Below are 16,655 nucleotides of genomic sequence, written 5' to 3' on the forward strand. Positions count from 1 at the left end.
TGATGGCAGGGAGTTACTGAGGGACGGGGGATACTGGTTATGTACAGATATGCTGTGCAGTAACAGGAGGATTCCTGTAGAGATTTCTCACCTGCAGGAGTCTCCTCCCAGTTACCTGACGTCTGCTTCTCACCTGTATAGTAAGGAAACTGAAAGTGGCAAGGGTTTCCCAAGGCTGCCTTGTCTCCCGTCACTTGAATTCTGAACGTTAGATGAAAGATTTCTCCACATCCTGAAAATAAAGGGATTTTTCTCCTGTAGACTGAACTATAAAAGGAGAAAGATGGAAGGGCTTGAGATAGAACTGAGATCAACAGGAGAGAGACACAAGACAACCAATCAGGTAAGTGTCTTCTCCTGGGTGTATACAGATTAATGGGAGCCAGTACACAGTCTGTGATTATGGACATCAGATATGGTTTAGTAACTCATCTCATATTCACAGATTTCCAGAGAGAAGAAAAGGTTGAAGTATTCAGCAGGAAGCACTGACCATGGACATCAGATTGTTGGCTTTGCTGGTTTCTCTGGTTGTAGTGGGTGGACGTCCACACAGGAGACTCTGCCCTTTGTTCCAGCACTCATCCATGTCTACCTCCGACGTGAAGTCCCTCAGACATCTGCGAAATGATCAGGTCAGTGTAAAGCGCAGCTTCTATTTCCATTATTGAATCCCATTTCTAGAGTGATATGAGGACATTGAGTTGAGGGTTCATCGCTCTATAGCATACAGAGGAGCTTCCTGAATGGCATGTATGAGCTCCAGATAAGGTTACAATACCTGAAAACTAACTGACCAAGCCCCTAGATGGTGGGGCAGGACCAGGGAAACAATTATGTTTGTCCACATTGTAGAAAACTCATTTTTATTCTTCAACAGCAAAAGAAAATATCCGGTGATGGAGTGAAATGTTACACCACCATGACTAGACACAAGACATCTATATGTGACCTCAAGGTATGGAAATAAGATTCCACCAAAGTCTTTGTCAAATCACCTAACTCTATAAATGAGCAATGGCAGAACCCCTCATATCACATTTGTATTTTGTTCTACAGCCAAGTGACCGCCTGATCCTGACCCTGGAACGAGTGTCGCTGACGCTGGACGTCCTGACTAATATGTCTACCTCTGACACTGTAACAAATTCCATGAAGGCTTTCCTTAAATTGAGGGACCAGCTGATAATCTGTGTAAGTTCCTTCTTCTTATCCTGTATGTCCATCAAACTTTGGCCCATGAAATAGACCCAACATGGTGTAAATTCCTTATATCCTGTTCTCCTTTACAGAGAGAGTTGCCTGAATACAGTGACCCTGCCTCTGAGCAGCTGGAGCCGTGGCTGAGTCATCTCCAAGATTTCAAAGACAAGGTACGTGTCTTACTGACGCTGCACACTGACAGTTTACAGGATATTGTCTTTGTAAGGAGTAAAATGATGAGGAATTTTATAGAGATATTGAAAGCAGAAAGCTTTATGGGAATGGTATGTTTCAGTTAGGAAGAAAAGAAACGGAGGGGGGTGCAGCTGCAGGATGTTACTGTCACTGTCTGTCTGAGACTTCCTGCTGTGAGAGGGGAGAGGGAGCATCGAGGGGAGAGGACCGGCTTTGGAGCATTTATTCCAATAGGCTGCTTTATTCTGCTGTTGGTCTTGCGATGTGCATTTCTCTTGTTCTGTGATCATCTAGTACAGGACGATGGCACAACTGGACCTTAGAACTGACAATCACACTATAGTGCTACCCACATTCAGTTACTCGGCATTGTCACCATTTGGGGAGAGACTGTAGTGATCAGTACATAATGAGATATCTCTCTGTCCTCCATTATAGGCCTCCCCTCAATGTGTCCAGGACGCTGTTGTGCTCAACCTCATCTCATTAAGGATGCAAAATGTGATGTGTCCAAGTGATTCCTAGACTGTCTCCAAGGTGGACTCTTTCCTAATCGTATGCACAAGTATCATCAAAACATCAGTTTTCTATCTTCTGTCATCAAATACTGTTCAGGAAATATGAGAAACTACCTGGAGGTTCACCTATAACCGTCCACATGACCTGTTATTATTTATTTATTTATAATTGTATTTATAATTATATTTTATATATTGTAATATTTCTCTATTTATTCTATATCTAATAATATATTGTTTTATACAGAGAGGTTTCATCCCTGGAGGATACATTGAGTTTGTTAAATTATGTTTATTTATACATGCTCTATTAAATTAAGATTTTAAAATAATTCTGTCTCATAATATTTTTATTTTTTTTGTCTTGTCTGAAAAAAACATTTTTAAAATCTGTCACCAGAAACCTACTAATTACCCAGACACTGTGCATTGTAGGGCTAGCTTCGGTTAATGTAATGATACCTTTTACTTAGCAATTCCTGGAGAAAAAAAAATAACAAAAAATTACTTTCCGAAATTTTTAGTCCCGGTAGTCCGTAGACAGCACAGGCACAAATAGGTTAAAGCCTGTAACCTCTAGACATAATTAGACAGCAACAGGTTAATAAGCAGTATTATAACTCCAGTGACCTGAAATGCGCCGCTCGCCAGTGATAAAATACTTGCTTTATTTATTAATCGATGAGGCGAAACCAACCTCGCCACCGGGTTTTAGAGGGGCCTGTTTGCCAGCCTCTTGCCTCAGTATTATGGCCCATACTAACTTTGAAGGAGAAGACAGACCGGCCGCACAGCTTAAATCTGTGGAACAGTTTTGGGCAGGAAAGCCATGCTTGCGGCCGGCCAAATGTGACTTCCATGGAATTCGGGAACCCAAATTAATTGCGTCTCAGACAATGCTCATTGTATTTTGTTGATTGCGTTACAGACAGAGGGTAGGGGGTTTTGTGTACAATTGCTGGGAAGGTGTCAATACTGTAAATGCATGTGATTGGCTGTTTTTACAAAACCCTGTGGGTGGTAACCTTGTTGGAAGATGTGTATAAATCAATGCTGTGTGTTCAAATAAAGAGTTCCTGTTTTACACTCAACATAGAGCCTCGTCTCATGTGTGTGGGGATTGCTATACGTGTATACTCTCCTGGCTATTACTTCTAGCTCTTTTAAGAGCTGTTCCTGGTTCCTGTGGTGGTATCGGTGTCGAGTGGAGTGCTTGGAGTCCTCCGGAGGCACTGGGAGCATCCATTAATGGAGGTACCCAGTCGGGGAGCCGGGAGATCCTTTACAATCGATTTTACGTCAAATGGCGCGAGAATGCGGAATGCAGAAAGGCGACAGCTGTTTCGCAATAAATGTGCTTCTATAGACATTTAGTTGTGGAGGCACAGGGGTGTGAAGATATGCACGCACACTATTGACTTGACTACACCACTTCTGATGAAATTCGCATCCCCATTAGGTCATCCTGAGCCCTTCTAAAGTTGCTGCAGTGTTTAACATAAAGATAGTGGTGATTTTTTTTAACTTTTGGTTGTTGACTTAATAAGCAGTAATGATTAATTAATTAATTACCATGGGCCTAAAGCTGGGCAGAAAGGAGCGAGAACCATGCTCTGCGAGGTCAGAGTGGGAGAACGGCTTCTACTTGTTCCTCCAAAATCTTCCGAAACACTCTGGGCACTAATGGCAGAGGTAGGAATATATACACCATTGCTGATTGACAGACGGCCTGTTGCTAGAGCATAATGAGAGCAATATAGAGAGCAAAGTTGGAAACCTTAGTATTCTCCTCTGTCACCCTGGCATCTAGAGGTGGTCCTTCCACTTTTTGACTGAGAGAAGATTGTACAGTTGAGTTTTCACTACCCTGGATGAACCTCTTTGCAGCCTGTTTTTTTAACTCCTTACCTTTGGTAAGTTGTTTGACTGAACAAGCTTTTGTTGGTTTGGCAGGTAAGGTTGGAAATAAGCTAAGGTCAGTCTGACAGCCCTGAGATCTTTCTGGTTGGGTGACAACCCTTTTGTCGTGTTTTATTTTCTGGATCCACAATCTGTCTACATGCACACCCCAGGTAGAGGAATCTGTGGTGAGAACTTTAGATTTTCAATGTAGAAGAAGCTTCAGCTCTTGGCGAGTGGATGGATACACTTAAAAACCCCTTTTCTAGGCTCTAGAGCAGGGTTTCTCAACTCCGGTCCTCTGGACCCACCTACCGGTCAGGATTTGAAAATATCCCACAGAATGAATACCTGTGGTAAGTCCTGATGCATGGACACTAATTATATCACATGCTTAATACTAAGGAAATCCTGACAACATGACTGGTAGGTGGGTCCCAAGGACCAGAGTTGAGAAACCCTGATCTAGAGACATCTGTGGAAAGAAATGTGTATATTGTCTTGGAAGGAGCCCGCATGAGCTATGGCCCATAGTATTACATCTCTTGATGAAGTTAGGAGATCCAACATTTTCATGACGTAACAAAATGATTCTTTGGAGTGAGAAAAGAGGTGACTTGCCCCCTTCAGGATTGTGTCTCCTCTCTGACGACAATTTTACTCTTAGCTTATGAGTGTTTATGACAAAAACAGATGTTTTAGCTCCTGAGTTGGATCTAGCTTTGACCCCTTGTAAATGATCCAGAAGACATGATCTTGTAACAGCTGCATGGTTGCGAGCAGATCCATCAGAAGCTGTTGTCTGGAGGACACCTTAACCCGGGCACACTTTGAATCTCTAGGGCTGCTGTCAGAACTACTGTGGTCTTCATGAAAACTCTTGGAGCAAATGACATGTTAAAGTGCAGACAAGTGATTTGGCGATAAAGAATGTGCAAGATTGTGTATTCTGAGAAATTTCTTGTGGATGGATAATATGGGGATGTGCAGTAGATACCTCTAAGACGTATTGTGGTTAGAAAATCCTCTTTCTCCAAAACACCAGGAGTGATCGGATAGACTTCATTTTGAATTTCGTCTTCACCAGAAACCTAGGAAGGTAGGTGAGAATTTCCCTGCCTCTCCTCGGTATCTCCTAGAAACCAACCAATTTTACAGGCCATCAGACAGATTCTATTCTGTAGAAAGGCTGTCAAGAAATGGGATCAATGACTTCTATGGGGTCCTTGGGTCATCATAAAAGTAAAAAATAGGACATGTCATATTTATTTTATGACCAGTATTCATAGTCCATTGAAACAATGAATATGTGAATACACCCATAGATTTAATTGTTCTAAAAATTATTGTTTCCCTTATGTCCTAACCAGCAGCACAATCATGGGGGTATTTCTCCCTAATGTGTAGGACAGATGGACTCAATTTACCACTAATTACAAAATTTTTCAGACTATGAGACATAACTTTGGTTTAAACAACAAAAAAATAGAAAAAAAAAGTCTACTTCCTTGGTAGTTTAATGAAATGGAGGGGTCAAGGTCATTCAGCCCTTTGCAGACATTGCTCTGAACCATTCCCTTCGCGCACCCAGCACCTGCTACTTACTATTATTACCAATGTATGCCCAGTGCCAGTACACAATGTTTCTGTTGCTCAGCCAGTGCCAGTACACAATGTTTCTGTTGCTCAGCCAGTGCCAGTTCATCCATCAATGTGCCCGATGCTTGTATAGCTCACTCACCAATGAGTCCAGTGCTCATGTAGCACCAGCCCACGTGTCAAAATGACAGATTCTGGTGAAGTGTCAGCTTGATAGATCTATGCATGACCAGAGCTAGTTCACATGCCAGAGCAAAGACCACCCATCATTGTGCCCGAAACTTGCCCAGTGCAAAGCTTATCCATGGTGCACCTGATGGTTGCAGGTGACTGCCCAGCCAAAAGGTCACGTGTCATTGTCCCTGATGCCTGCTCAGTGTCAGCTCACCCATCAAGGTGCCCACAGCATGCCCAGAGTCAATTCATTCAAAAGCTCCTGTTGTATGTCCAGTGCCAACTAATCTGCCAATAATTTACCTATCAATTCATCCACTTCATGTCCTCCACCATTTCACCAGTCATTCTATGCCAGGCTGATGTTCTCCTACCTGCCCAATACATCTAATGTATTTCTTCTATAGTGACAGGCCTGGATGAAACATGTATACAGCATCCTACAGTGACAGGATCTACCATACCTCATTCCAACTTCCCCTCCACTGACTGGAACCTGCCAAATACAGGCCGCAGCCTGGGGCTATGCCCATTTGTGTCTCACATCCCCTCCACACCAAGTGCCACTTACAGTTCCTAAAGACCAAGATAAACATGGCCCCTGTGTGCCATCACTTTTTGACATCGCCAACATCTTCCCAAGGAGCTGGGCTGACCACACCTGGGCGACGTCTACTGTTATTACACTGTGGAGGAAGAAGGCAGGAGCTGTAGCATTGGCTTGTTCAGTCTGTGAAACCGGGCACTTTACTTTGGGACAAGGAAGCTGTGTATCTGGCACAAGTGCAGATGAACTCCATCGTGTTAGGTGGAAGAAACATAAAGGTGGCTAGATCCAGAAACTTTGGTGCTCAATCATTGAGGGAATATCTTTCCGGTTCTCAGGGGAGACAGCTCTTGGGTGTTCAATTTTGAGTCCGCCACATGAGAGGGCCCTCCCTATGAGGTTACTTCTTGTTAAATCCCCATTATTGTGCTGCTGGTTAGGACATAAGTGAAGCATTGATTTCTACTATTATTTTGTTTTCCCTTAGTTCTAACAGCAGCACAAGTTTCCTGCCCTAAATAAGTTACTTCTTTATAATAAACACAAGGTGGGAGAGGATGGATGTCTTTAATAATATTAGAAATCAAAGCTTGTCGCTATTGTGTGAACATAACATTAAAGGGGTTGGACCAAATGTATAAGTTACAGAACACAGTGCTCAGCTATCTCGGGCGCTCCCATAGAGAATTGATGGCGCAGTAGTGTGCATGCAAGACCTGCCCCTCCATCAGAACGGGGAAACGGGACCCCTGTTCTCAGGATCGGTGTGGGTCCTAGCAGTCAGATCCCCAGAAATAAACTAGTTGTCCCCTATCCTGTAGATGGGGGATTACTTATCAACCTGGTACAACCACTTTAAGATCTTCACTGTCATAAAATGGACGATAATGACAATAGGTTTTATTCAATGAGAAGCAAAATTTTAGATAAGTTAGACTTTAGGTTTATTGCCATTTTTGTGTCACAAAGCAATAACTACAATTAAAACCGTATGTACATACAGATCATTATGGCTAATGTTTTGCCACCATCAACATCTAAGTATCACGATCGGCGTAACTGTCACATACGTGACACGGAGGGAGGAACAGAGGGAGGCCCTGCCCTAGTGAGAGGGAAGGTGGTGACCCCTGACTCACCTTGCGTCTGGCACCTGGCTGCCCTGTCGTCCCTAGACGGGTTCCTCACCCGTACGCCGATCACGTGCCTAAAACCCTGGCTTTCCCTAGGATGAGCCCTAGATAGTGAACAGGGCGGTGGGAACACTAGTCCGCACCACTAGCTCTAGAGGAAAACACCAAGGGGAGGACAGACAATACAAACTAAACATATAATCCCAGGTGGGCAACAACAGGAGACAACAAAAGCCCAACAGGGATCCGGAGGGTAGCACTCTGGAACAACAACCAGATTCTCAGCTCCAGTGGGTCAGTATAGATGTCCAGGCAGGAAGCTCTATAACTGGCAACAAGAGAAGTGTGAGAGGAGAATATAAGGAGTTTGGGAGTGGCAGACAAGAAACAGCTGAGGAGGAGAAGCTACGGATCCCTGAGTGAGACAAAAAGGATAGCAAGGCAAACACAGAAAACAAACACTAAGAAACACCGTGATCTTTAGACATAGAGCGCGCAGCCACCCGCTGCGACTTCCTGACCCCGGGTATAACAGAGTCAGACGTGGCTCTTGACACCCTCGTGACAGTACCCCCCCTTTCACGAGGGGCCTCCGGACACTCAGGACCAGGTCTCTCCGGATGAGAGACATGGAAAGCCTGAATCTACCTGTTGGCGTTTACCTCTGACGCTGGAACCCACATTCTTTCCTCGGGACCGTAACCCCTCCAATGCACCAGATACTGAAGAGAGCGGCGGACCCGACGAGAATCAACAATTCTGGATATTTGAAACTCCAGATTACCATCCACAACAACAGGAGGAGGTGGCAGCGGTGATGGTTCTAGAGGTGGAACATACTTCTTGAGCAACGACTTATGGAAGACGTTATGGATCTTAAAAGTCTGAGGTAGCTCCAGGCGAAAAGCCACAGGGTTAATGACGGCTACAATTTTATAAGGACCAATGAACCTAGGACCCAGTTTCCAAGAGGGAACCTTCAACTTAATATTCCTAGTAGACAACCACACATAGTCATTCACTCCTAGGTCCGGACCTGGCGACCGTTTCTTATCGGCCATGCATTTGTATTTACCACTCATATTTTTCAAGTTAGCTTGCACCTTCTGCCATACCGATGAAAGAGATGAAGAAAACCGTTCCTCTTCGGGAACCCCAGAAGACCCCCCCTCTTTGAAAGTACAAAATTGGGGATGAAAACCGTATGCACCAAGAAATGGTGACTTGCCAGTGGATTCCTGACGGCGATTATTTATGGCAAACTCGGCTAACGGTAAATATGATGACCACACCTCTTGGTTTTCAGACGCAAAACACCTTAAATATGTTTCTAGGTTTTGGTTGGTACGCTCAGTCTGTCCATTCGACTGAGGATGGAAAGCTGAGGAAAAGGATAAGTGTACCCCTAAACGGGTACAAAAAGCTTTCCAAAACTTAGAAATAAACTGGGTTCCCCGATCCGAAACCACATCGGAAGGGACCCCGTGAAGCTTCACGATTTCACTGATAAACACCTGAGCAAGAGTCTTAGCATTAGGAAGTGCGGGTAGCGCAATAAAGTGTACCATTTTGCTAAACCTGTCTACTACTACCAAGATAACTGTTTTACCCGCAGACAAAGGTAAGTCAGTGATGAAATCCATTGATAGATGTGTCCATGGTCTATTGGGGATGAAAAGTGGCAATAAAGACCCTGCTGGACGTGTATGAGAGACTTTCGCGCGTGCACAAGTAGAACAAGTAGACACGAAATCTATTACATCCTGACGCAACCTTGGCCACCAAAAACGACGAGACAATAGCTCCAAGGTTGCTTTACTACCTGGGTGCCCAGCAAGTGCCGAATTATGATGTTCCTTCAATAACTCAAGACGCAGGTTTAACGGTACAAACAATTTCTCTGAGGGGCAAGAGGCCGGGGCGTCCCCCTGGGCCTCTAACACCTTTCCCTCTAGAACAGAGTGTACAGCCGAGACAACCACTCCTCTTTGTAAAATAGGTACCGGATCACTAACATTACCCCCTCCAGGGAAACTACGAGACAATGCGTCTGCCTTGGTATTTTTTGCCCCAGGACGATAGGTGATTACAAAGTTAAATCTGGTAAAGAATAGCGACCACCTAGCTTGTCTAGGGGTGAGACGCTTAGCCGATTCTAGGTACAGAAGGTTTTTGTGATCCGTAATTACCGTGACGGGGTGGATTGCTCCCTCTAAGAAGTGACGCCACTCTTCAAACGCCAGTTTAATCGCCAACAGTTCCCTATTTCCAATATCATAGTTCTTTTCTGCTGCAGATAATTTTTTGGAAAAGAAAGCGCAAGGACGCCATTTGCCAGGAGACGGACCCTGAGACAATACAGCCCCCACTCCCACCTCCGACGCATCAACTTCAACAATAAAAGGCTGGGAGACATCAGGTTGAATTAGAACAGGTGCCGAGGTAAATCTCTCTTTTAGAGAGGAAAATGCAATTTTAGCGGCGTCAGACCATTTAGAAAAATCAGTCCCCTTCCTAGTCATGTCAGTAAGGGGTTTAACGATCACTGAATAATTTTTAATAAACTTTCTGTAGAAATTTGCGAAACCCAAAAACCGTTGTAGAGCTTTAAGGTTCTCAGGAAGATCCCAATCTAAAATTGCCTGGACCTTCCCAGGATCCATACGGAAACCTGAAGCAGATAATAGATATCCCAGGAATTGTATTTCCTGAACGGCGAAGACACATTTTTCAATTTTTGCATATAATTTATTCGTCCGTAGGACCTGCAGTACTTGCCTGACATGTACTTCATGTGTTTTCAGATCAGCCGAATAAATTAAGATATCATCTAGGTATATGACTACAAACCTGCCGATGAGATGACTAAAAATATCATTAACGAAATGTTGGAAGACAGCAGGGGCATTGGTCAGACCGAAAGGCATGACTAAATTTTCGTAATGCCCCTCAGGGGTGTTAAAAGCTGTCTTCCACTCATCCCCTTCCTTGATACGAATCAGATTGTAGGCCCCCCTAAGATCAAGTTTGGAGAACCACCTAGCACCCGCAATCTGATTAAAAAGGTCAGGAATGAGAGGAAGAGGGTATGGGTCTCGGACGGTTATCCGGTTTAGCTCACGGAAATCTAGGCAAGGACGCAGGCCCCCATCTTTCTTTTTAACAAAGAAAAACCCTGCAGCCACGGGTGAAGAAGAGGGTCTGATGTGTCCCTTGGCCAGACTCTCGGAGATATAATCTTTCATGGCTTGTCTCTCTGGACCCGAAAGATTATACAACCTGGACTTGGGTAATTTTGCACCGGGAATCAGGTTAACCGGGCAATCATAAGGACGATGAGGTGGTAGCTTCTGACAACCCTTTTCAGAAAAAACGTCCTCAAAGTCCGAAATAAATGTAGGTAGGGAAGCTATGGAGGCGATTAAGCAATTGTTATTTAAGCAATTCTCTCTGCAATGCTCACTCCACTCCAATATCTCCCTGGCCTGCCAATCCACCACTGGATTGTGCGCTACCAACCAGGGAAGACCCAATACCACAGGAGAGGGAAGGCCCTCCAGAACGTAACATGAAAGACGCTCCTTATGGTGGTCCCCTACCCGAAGATGTAAGTTATGGACAACGTGAGTGAGGTTTCTCTGAGACAGAGGAGCAGAGTCAATAGCGAATATGGGAATGGGTCTCTGCAGCGTACAGAGAGACAAACCCATAGTGCGGGCAAAATGGGCATCTATCAAATTTACCCCTGCACCACTGTCTAGAAAAAAAGAAATAGACTCCGTCTTAACACCAAAAACAATAACCGCTGGCAACACAAATTGAGATGTTCGTATGGAGGAAACGTATACCCCCCGGCTGACATCCTCCGCACAGCCTGGGGTTAGTAGTTTTCCGACGGTCTTTTGTTTTTGGGAAAGGAGGGACAGACATTAATGAAATGACCCTTCCCCCCACAGAAAAAACAAGCCCCCCACCTACGGCGAACCTCAGGAGGACGGACCTGACGAGAAGTTCCTCCTAGCTGCATAGGCTCATCCAAGTCCGTACAGACTAACTGCTGCTTGGGAGAGGTTACCGATTGCTCAGGAATTTTCGATCTCTCCCTAAGACGTCTATCTATCCTGATAGAGAGGGACATAACAGCATCAAGGGAAAGGGGGGTCTCATACAGCGCCAGCGCATCCTTAACCCTTTCAGATAACCCAGAGCAGAACTGACTCCTGAGAGCCGGGTCGTTCCACTGAGTATCCGTAGCCCCCCTGCGGAACTCTGAGCAATATTCCTCTGCTGGCCGATCTCCCTGTAGGAGTCTCCGTAACTTCGACTCAGCCAGGGCGACACGGTCAGGGTCATCATATATGAGACCCAAAGCCCCAAAAAATCCCTCCACTGACCGGAGAGCCTGGGAACCAGGGGGTAACGAGAACGCCCAGGATTGCGGGTCCCCCTGAAGCAGGGAAATAACAATCCCCACCCGCTGTTCTTCATTACCTGAGGAGTAAGGGCGCAGCTTAAAATATAATTTGCAGGCCTCACGGAACAACACAAATTTGTCCCTTCCCCCAGAGAATCTGTCAGGAAGAACAACCTTGGGTTCTGTAACAACCTGGTTACCCATAGCAACCGCTGGGCTTACGGTCTGCTGCATTTGCTGCTGCTGTTGGAGGACAGACGCCTTCAATCCTGCCACCTCCAAAGACAGGCCTTGAAGCTGTTTTGCCAAAGCAGCAATAGGATCCATATTGGATTCTAAGTAGAGAAAAAAAAATGTAAATAAATTTTTTTTTTTTTTTTTTTTTTCTCAAAAAATAAGGGCCAGTTATAATATCACGATCGGCGTAACTGTCACATACGTGACACGGAGGGAGGAACAGAGGGAGGCCCTGCCCTAGTGAGAGGGAAGGTGGTGACCCCTGACTCACCTTGCGTCTGGCACCTGGCTGCCCTGTCGTCCCTAGACGGGTTCCTCACCCGTACGCCGATCACGTGCCTAAAACCCTGGCTTTCCCTAGGATGAGCCCTAGATAGTGAACAGGGCGGTGGGAACACTAGTCCGCACCACTAGCTCTAGAGGAAAACACCAAGGGGAGGACAGACAATACAAACTAAACATATAATCCCAGGTGGGCAACAACAGGAGACAACAAAAGCCCAACAGGGATCCGGAGGGTAGCACTCTGGAACAACAACCAGATTCTCAGCTCCAGTGGGTCAGTATAGATGTCCAGGCAGGAAGCTCTATAACTGGCAACAAGAGAAGTGTGAGAGGAGAATATAAGGAGTTTGGGAGTGGCAGACAAGAAACAGCTGAGGAGGAGAAGCTACGGATCCCTGAGTGAGACAAAAAGGATAGCAAGGCAAACACAGAAAACAAACACTAAGAAACACCGTGATCTTTAGACATAGAGCGCGCAGCCACCCGCTGCGACTTCCTGACCCCGGGTATAACAGAGTCAGACGTGGCTCTTGACACCCTCGTGACACTAAGTTATACTGCTGTATATAATACCAAGTAAAAACTTCCAAGTATGAAGAATCACAGCATGATTCTACACAAAGTCAGAGGGTAAGATTCTTCATAAAACACTGATGGCAGGGAGTTACTGAGGGACGGGGGATCCTGGTTATGTACAGATATGCTGTGCAGTAACAGGAGGATTCCTGTAGAGATTTCTCACCTGTAGAAGTCTCCTCCCAGTTACCTGACGTCTCCTTCTCACCTCTATAGTAAGGAAACTGAAAGTTGCAAGAAGTTCCCACGGCTGCCTTGTCTCCCGTCACTTGAATTCTGAACGTTAGATGAAAGATTTCTCCACATCAGGAAAATAAAGGGATTTTTCTCCTGTAGACTGAACTATAAAAGGAGAAAGATGGAAGGGCTTGAGATAGAACTGAGATCACCAGGAGAGAGACACAAGACAACTAAGCAGGTAAGTGTCTTCTCCTGGGTGTATACAGATTAATGGGAGCCAGTACACAGTCTGTGATTATGGACATCAGATATGGTTTAGTAACTCATCTCATATTCACAGATTTCCAGAGAGAAGAAAAGGTTGAAGTATTCAGCAGGAAGGATTGACCATGGACATCAGATTGTTGGCTTTGCTGGTTTCTCTGGTGGCAGTGGGTGGACGTCCACACAGGAGACTCTGCCCTTTGATCCAGCACTCATCCATATCTACCTCCGAAGTGAAGTCCCTCAGACATCTGCGAAATGATCAGGTCAGTGTAAAGCGCAGCTTTTATTTCCATTATTGAATCCCATTTCTAGAGTGATATGAGGACATTGAGTTGAGGGTTCATCGCTCTATAGCATCTAGAGGAGCTTCCTGAATGGCATGTATGAGCTCCAGATAAGGTCATAATACCTGAAAACTAACTGACAAAGCCCCTAGATGGAGGGACAGAACCAGGGAAACAATTCTGTTTGTCCACATTGTAGAAAACTCATTTTTATTCTTAAACAGCAAAAGAAAATATCTGGTGATGGAGTGAGATGTTACACCACCATGACTGGACACAAGACATCTATATGTGACCTCAAGGTATGGAAATAAGATTCCACCAAAGCCTTTGTCAAATCACCTAACTCTATAGATGAGCAATGGCAGAACCCCTCATATAACATTTGTATTTTGTTCTACAGCCAAGTGACCGCCTGATCCTGACCCTGGAACGAGTGTCGCTGACGCTGGACGTCCTGACTAATATGTCTACCTCTGACACTGTAACAAATTCCGTGAAGGCTTTCCTTAAATTGAGGGACCAGCTGATAATTTGTGTAAGTTCCTTCTTCTTATCCTGTATGTCCATCACACTTTTGCCCATGAAATAGACCCAACATGGTGTAAATTCCTTATATCCTGTTCTCCTTTACAGAGAGAGTTGCCTGAATACAGTGATCCTGCCTCTGAGCAGCTGGAGCCGTGGCTGAGTCATCTCCAAGATTTCAAAGACAAGGTACGTGTCTTACAGAAGCTGCACACTGATAGTTTACAGGATATTTTTTTGTAAGGAGTAAAATGATGAGGATTTTATAGAGATATTGAAAGCAGAAAGCTTTATTGGAATGGTATGTTTCAGTTAGGAAGAAAAGAAACGGAGGGGGGTGCAGCTGCAGGATGTTACTGTCAGTGTCTGTCTGAGACTTCCTGCTGTGAGAGGGGAGAGGGAGCATCGAGGGGAGAGGACAGGCTTTGGAGCATTTATTCCAATAGGCTGCTTTATTCTGCTGTTGGTCTTGCGATGTGTATTTCTCTTGTTCTGTGATCATCTAGTACAGGACGATGGCACAACTGGACCTTAGAACTGACAATCACACTATAGTGCTACCCACATTCAGTTACTCAGCATTGTCACCATTTGGGGAGAGACTGTTGTGATCAGTACATAATGAGATATCTCACTGTCCTCCATTATAGGCCTCCCCTCAATGTGTCCAGGACGCTGTTGTGCTCAACCTCATCTCATTAAGGATGCAAAATGTGATGTGTCCAAGTGATTCCTAGTGTCTCCAAGATGGACTCTTTCTTAATCGTATGCACAAGAATAATCAAGACATCAGTTTTCTATCTTCTGTCATCAAATACTGTTCAAGAAATATGAGAAACTACCTGGAGGTTCACCTATAACCGTCCACATGACCTTTTATTATTTATTTATTTATATTTTTATTTATAATTATATTTTATATATTGTAATATTTCTCTATTTATGTTATATCTAATAATATATTGTTTTATACAGAGAGGTTTCATCCCTGGAGGATGCATTGAGTTTGTTAAATTATGTTTATTTATACATGCTCTATTAAATTAAGATTTTAAAATAATTCTGTCTCATAATATTTTTAATTTTTTTGTCTTGTCTGAAAAAAACATTTTTAAAATCTGTCACTAGAAACCTACTGATTACCCAGACACTGTGCATTGTAGGGCTAGCTCCGGTTAATGTAATGATACCTTTTACTTAGCAATTCCTGGAGAGAAAAAAATAACAAAAAATTACTTTCCGAAATTTTTAGTCCCGGTAGTCCGTAGACATCACAGGCACAAATAGGTTAAAGCCTGTAGCCTCTAGACATAATTAGACAGCAACAGGTTAATAAGCAGTAATATAACTCCAGTGACCTGAAATGCGCCGCTCGCCAGTGATAAAATACTTGCTTTATTTATTAATCGATGTGGCAAAACCAACCTCGCCACCGGGTTTTGGAGGGGCCTGTTTGCCAGCCTCTTGCCTCAGGATTATGGCCCATACTAACTTTGAAGGAGAAGACAGACCGGCCGCACAGCTTAAATCTGTGGAACTGTTTTGGGCAGGAAAGCCATGCTTGCGGCCGGCCAAATGTGACTTCCATGGAATTCGGGAACCCGAATTAATTGCGTCACAGACAATGCTCATTGTATTTTGTTGATTGCGTTACAGGCAGAGGGAAGGGGGTTTTGTGTACAATTGCTGGGAAGGTGTCAATACTGTAAATGCATGTGATTGGCTGTTTTTACAAAACCCTGTGGGTGGTAACCTTGTTGGAAGATGTGTATAAATCAATGCTGTGTGTTCAAATAAAGAGTTCCTGTTTTACACTCAACATAGAGCCTCGTCTTATGTGTGTGGGGATTGCTATACGTGTATACTCCCCTGGATATTACTTCTAGCTCTTGTAAGAGCTGTTCCTGGTTCCTGTGCTGGTATTGGTGTCGAGTGGAGTGCTTGGAGTCCTCTGGAGGCACTGGGAGCATCCATTAACGGAGGTACCCAGTCGGGGTGCCGGGAGATCTTTTACATTGGTGGCAAGCGGCGGGATCGTTCCCACAGCCAGAAGGACAGCTACAGGAGACACCATTCCATGGATTTTACAATTTGAGGGCAACGCATGTCCTAGTACAGCGACCCTGACAGCACCAGAATGGAAACAGCGGTGGAGTACGATGAGGGTGTCATGGATAACCGAGATGCAGTTCGCAAAGGCATCTGGTACCAAGCACTGGGTATTGTGGAGTATCTGCGGGACGAGAGACTCCCCACGGAAGACCAGCGGTTGCAGAAGCGAGTAGCCCTGCAGATGCCCTTCCTGGGAGAGCAGCCCCGGGAGGAATGGGTAAAGGAATTGGAACTCCTAGCATGGCAGGAGCTGTGACTGAAAGATGCCTACCAGGCGCTCTGGTGGTATGGGGCACAGTACCTACACAGGACAGCTGAGCATGACAAGCCAGAGGGAAAGGAGTTTCATCGTCCTGGCTTGTTATGGGAGACTTTTTCAGAGCTGGAGTTTGGGAGCCCTACACAAGCCCGGTTCCGTGATCTCTTGGAATGGAGGGAGAGCAGGTATGACTGGGATGACACTCATGAGCAGGACCTGGTCCACCTGGTGACCCGGGAGATGGA

General features: G+C 44.8%; 2 protein-coding genes across 2 annotated transcripts; both read left to right on the plus strand.

Annotated features, from left to right (window-relative positions):
* The first annotated feature begins 283 nt into the window (after positions 1 to 283).
* Positions 284 to 1,923, plus strand: LOC122946571 (interferon lambda-3-like). Its single transcript, XM_044306292.1, has 5 exons — positions 284 to 343; positions 881 to 958; positions 1,060 to 1,194; positions 1,293 to 1,373; positions 1,837 to 1,923. Exons 1-5 carry the CDS (start codon positions 284 to 286, stop codon positions 1,921 to 1,923), a joined length of 441 nt encoding a protein of 146 aa, XP_044162227.1.
* Positions 1,924 to 13,138: 11,215 nt separating this feature from the next.
* LOC122946572 (interferon lambda-3-like) lies at positions 13,139 to 14,776 on the plus strand. Its single transcript, XM_044306293.1, has 6 exons — positions 13,139 to 13,198; positions 13,301 to 13,462; positions 13,736 to 13,813; positions 13,915 to 14,049; positions 14,148 to 14,228; positions 14,690 to 14,776. Exons 1-6 carry the CDS (start codon positions 13,139 to 13,141, stop codon positions 14,774 to 14,776), a joined length of 603 nt encoding a protein of 200 aa, XP_044162228.1.
* Positions 14,777 to 16,655: the final 1,879 nt, after the last annotated feature.

Source organism: Bufo gargarizans, chromosome 9 (assembly GCF_014858855.1).
Source record: "Bufo gargarizans isolate SCDJY-AF-19 chromosome 9, ASM1485885v1, whole genome shotgun sequence".
NCBI classification, from domain to species: domain Eukaryota; kingdom Metazoa; phylum Chordata; class Amphibia; order Anura; family Bufonidae; genus Bufo; species Bufo gargarizans.

Coding starts and splice junctions, on each gene's coding strand:
- LOC122946571 (XM_044306292.1), top strand. CDS start 284: ATGGAAGGGCTTGAGATAGAACTGAGATCAACAGGAGAGAGACACAAG. Junction 959..1,059: donor CATCTATATGTGACCTCAAG/GTATGGAAATAA, acceptor TTTGTTCTACAG/CCAAGTGACCGCCTGATCCT. Junction 1,195..1,292: donor GGGACCAGCTGATAATCTGT/GTAAGTTCCTTC, acceptor TCTCCTTTACAG/AGAGAGTTGCCTGAATACAG.
- LOC122946572 (XM_044306293.1), top strand. CDS start 13,139: ATGGAAGGGCTTGAGATAGAACTGAGATCACCAGGAGAGAGACACAAG. Junction 13,199..13,300: donor GACACAAGACAACTAAGCAG/GTAAGTGTCTTC, acceptor TCATATTCACAG/ATTTCCAGAGAGAAGAAAAG. Junction 14,050..14,147: donor GGGACCAGCTGATAATTTGT/GTAAGTTCCTTC, acceptor TCTCCTTTACAG/AGAGAGTTGCCTGAATACAG.